This window comes from Carlito syrichta, unplaced genomic scaffold (assembly GCF_000164805.1).
Source record: "Carlito syrichta isolate Samal-C Ts95f unplaced genomic scaffold, Tarsius_syrichta-2.0.1 Scaffold113622, whole genome shotgun sequence".
NCBI classification, from domain to species: domain Eukaryota; kingdom Metazoa; phylum Chordata; class Mammalia; order Primates; family Tarsiidae; genus Carlito; species Carlito syrichta.
The window spans coordinates 1-3286 of NW_007057718.1; the positions used below are offsets into that span (position 1 = coordinate 1).

Genomic DNA, 3286 nt, shown 5'->3' on the forward strand with positions numbered 1-3286 from the left:
TTATATATGAAACTAATCTTACTTCTAATCCTAAATGTATTTAATTTTAAACCTACATTAGGTGCATATAATTTTAAGTTTACCTTAAAACTTAATTATTTCCTGTTCCTTATATTTAACTAATACCTACATCTATAATAAACATTTATCTTTTAATTATAACTGCTATCTATTTAATTCTAATCCTTACTTTAATTTTAACCTTCTTTCTAATTAAACGATAATATTTCTTAAATCAAAAGGCATGTCTGTGACTTGTTTTTCCCAAAAACACCTGTTTTTGGAGATAGTCTGTCTCAATTTCTCACTTCCTCATCAATCACAACTGTCAATGTTGTTACTTATAAAGGGTGTGAGGAAGTACTTGTTTTTCCTTTTTAGCTAAAGGTTGCAAAATTTGCATTCCCTTGTCCCTTCAGGGGGGATATTTTTTGCTGTTGAGCTCTTTTTACATTTTTATACATAGGTTTACTGCTAATTCCACATCCTTGCACATTCTAAGGGGCACCCTTTTTGCTGCAATCTCACCTCCATTATGCCTATGTATAATTTTTGCTGTCAAATGCCATCATCCATTTGCGCATCTATTATCTCAGTTAAAGAGGGAATATTCTCAAGCCTATGCACGCAATCCTTCAAAGTTAGGGAAGGTCCATCAACAGGATCCATGGGGCTTTGCCTCCGTCATGGCCACATTTTACTGGGGCCTTGCGCCCAGCCGGCATTTTTCCTGTTTTCAGGTCCCTTTTACTTTACTTTTATTAGTGATTACGGCTCCCGGAAACAGCACATTTAAAAATAATTCATTGTGGATTTGTTCAGATTAAGCATGTCTTTTAAAAACCAAACTTCACCTGTACAGTGATCACTTATGTACTCTAAAAAAAAAAAACAAAACCCAAGAAGACCTTCTGTAGCATTAGTTATTTTTTCATTTTGATAGTACTATAAAAAGAGTATTTGGGTGATTGCCTATCTTTGGAGAAAAAAAGAAATCTATTTTCTTTCAGTAAGAAGCACAAACACAAAAGTGACACTTTTTAAAAATTACAGTAATCCCATTCCTGAAGAGTCACTCTATTGAATAGTTTTATACTTTATTAATGCACTCGTTATTATCTTTTTTTTTGAGTTGGAGTCTCACTCTGTCGCCCAGACTGGAGTGCAGTGGCCGCTCCCGGCCACCGCAGCCTCGACCTGCTGGGCTCCGGCGATCCTTCCGCCTCAGCCTTCCAAGACTGAGGACTACAGGCGCGCGCTACCACGCCCAGCTAATTTTTGATTTATTGAAGAGATGAGGTCTAGCCAAGTTGCCCAGGCAGGTCTCGAACCCGCGGGCTCAGGCAATCCACTCACCTCAGCCTCCCAAAGGTGCGGGATTACAGGCTGAGCCACTGAGCCCGGCTTATTTTACTTTTTAAAAAAGCATGTAAGACTATAAGCTTCGTTACAGCTGGGAGTTTTGTTCGTCCTGTTTGCTACTTTTCTCCTCATCCTAAGACTACTGCAGAGACCTAAATACCTATTGACTGAACAGAAGCAAAGGTGAGTGAGACAGCCCCTGTTTCCAGTCTAATCACCACCTCCCCTTTCTGGACTTCTTTTCCTTTCTTTGTGAACAGAAGAGGTTGGTCTAGAGTCTGGTAACTGCCATGGTTCTATGAAGTTGTGAAGCTGGGATGACACACTTTGTGTTATATATCACTCTACAGTTTATATCCAATCTTTTATTTGATCTTCACAAGAACCTGGGGGCAGGAGGGATTGCTGCTTTTCTCCTTAGAGATGAGGTAAGGAAGCTCAGAAAGGTCAAGTGACTTACCCAAGGTTCCACAACTTTTAAGCGGATGGCTGAGACCAGAACCCAAGTCAGACCTCAGGCCCAGGGTTCCTTCCTCACCACCACTTGATGCATGGGGTCCTGCCTATTACAATGCTGCTGCAATCTTCTGGAGATCCTGTCTCTCTGCCCCTCCAACCATCCAGGATGGATTCCCCTGGGGGACAGGGTAAGTCTGGTTCCCCTCTCCATACCATGCAGTCCATGAGGATGAATTTGAGATTGTCTTCATTAAACGCTTGGTTCCCGTTCCGGTCGTAGGCGGCCCAGATGTTACTGGCGATGGCCGCCGTGACCCGGGCGTCCGTGTCCCCGTAACCCGAGTAGGCCAGCAGCGATCCCTCGTTATTCAGCAGCCTGGCGAGTTACAGAGAAGGATATGGACATGCTTATGCAGGGAATAAAATACCTGGGCTCCCATCCCAAGTCCCAGCACCGCACTTCCAGGAAGCAAAGGGTCTGGGCTGAATGTGTCCTGGAACGTACCCTGAGCACCCAGCACGCCGGCTTCCCTTTTCGAGAAGGACCCTCCGGCTGGTTCCCCCAGTTGCTGCCCCTCTGCCGCCTCCTGCCTTCCTGGCGACCCCTCCCACCCCTCCCTCAGAGCGCCGCGCCCGGCCTCACTACAGCGCCCGCTGCAAGGGTCCTTGGTCCGCACTCACAGGGTGCTCTGGACGCCTCCAGTGTTGGCCTGGCTTAGCACTTGAGTCAAAGCCTTGGGACGCAGCATGCCTGCGGCTCTTAACCCCGACTTTTGCACCCAGAGCCTACGAGTTGCCTCCTGCCGGCTGCCGCTTCCCGTAATCCCGCGGCCCCGCTCCGGGGCGTCCTGGGAACTGTAGTTTTCTGGTCCTGCGATTGTGGTCCGGACTCAACCCGGCCCACCGCGGAGAACACTGGGAATTGTAGTTCCCTGTGGCCTCGCGAGGCACCCTGGGAACTGTAGTTCCCCTTCCCGGTGAGACCACGCGGCTATGGGGGGAAAAGAGCGGGAGTGAAAGGACAGTGGCGGTGTTGGAAGGACATTTAACCCCGTCGGGGAGGGAGAAGTCAACATGTCCGTTTGGCAGTCCACGAGCCAGTGAGAATAACATATCCTTGCATTTGTTAGGCACACCGTTGGTTACTTTTCAAAACAATTTCCTGCGTTATGCACGATTGTGAAATGAGCTGAGGAGTACCACCATCTGGAGGAAGCCGAAGCTCCGAGAGGCCACGGGGCAGAACCAGGTGTCTGGAGCCATCCTTAGGAGATCATTCAGGCCACAGCCCTCAGAGGACTAGGGTCAATCCTGGACCTGCGGTGGGAAAATCCAGCCTCCCTGTAGGAGGCCCGGGCCTGGAGGGACTTGGGCCTCCCAAGAAAGACCAAGTTATCACAGGGAACGGAGATAAAGCGGCGACACAGAAAGTCCTTTGTCCCGGTTCAGGAGCTGCCCGCGGAGG

The 3286-nt window shown here is 47.9% G+C and overlaps 2 protein-coding genes across 2 annotated transcripts in view; one reads left to right on the forward strand and one right to left on the reverse strand.

Moving 5' to 3' along the window:
• Nucleotides 1-1509: 1509 nt before the first annotated feature.
• LAMTOR2 (late endosomal/lysosomal adaptor, MAPK and MTOR activator 2) lies at nucleotides 1510-2726 on the reverse strand. Its single transcript, XM_008071975.2, has 2 exons — nucleotides 2503-2726; nucleotides 1510-2197 (listed from the first exon to the last, which is right to left on the reverse strand). The coding sequence occupies exons 1-2, from the start codon at nucleotides 2568-2570 to the stop codon at nucleotides 1897-1899; spliced, it is 369 nt and encodes a 122-aa protein (XP_008070166.1). The 5' UTR covers nucleotides 2571-2726; the 3' UTR covers nucleotides 1510-1896.
• The window catches only part of UBQLN4 (ubiquilin 4), a 23117-nt gene continuing 22399 nt past the window's right edge, over nucleotides 2569-3286 (forward strand). The window contains exon 1 of the mRNA XM_008071982.2: nucleotides 2569-2640. Within this exon, the coding sequence (XP_008070173.2) occupies nucleotides 2569-2640 (72 nt within the window). The remainder of the gene's footprint in view (nucleotides 2641-3286) is intronic.

What these genes read in the sequence shown, in the direction of transcription:
- LAMTOR2 (XM_008071975.2), bottom strand. Translation starts at nt 2,570, where the DNA reads ATGCTGCGTCCCAAGGCTTTGACTCAAGTGCTAAGCCAGGCCAACACT. An exon ending in GGAGGCGTCCAGAGCACCCT is followed by an intron (nt 2,198 to 2,502) that starts GTGAGTGCGGAC and finishes GTAACTCGCCAG; the next exon opens with GCTGCTGAATAACGAGGGAT.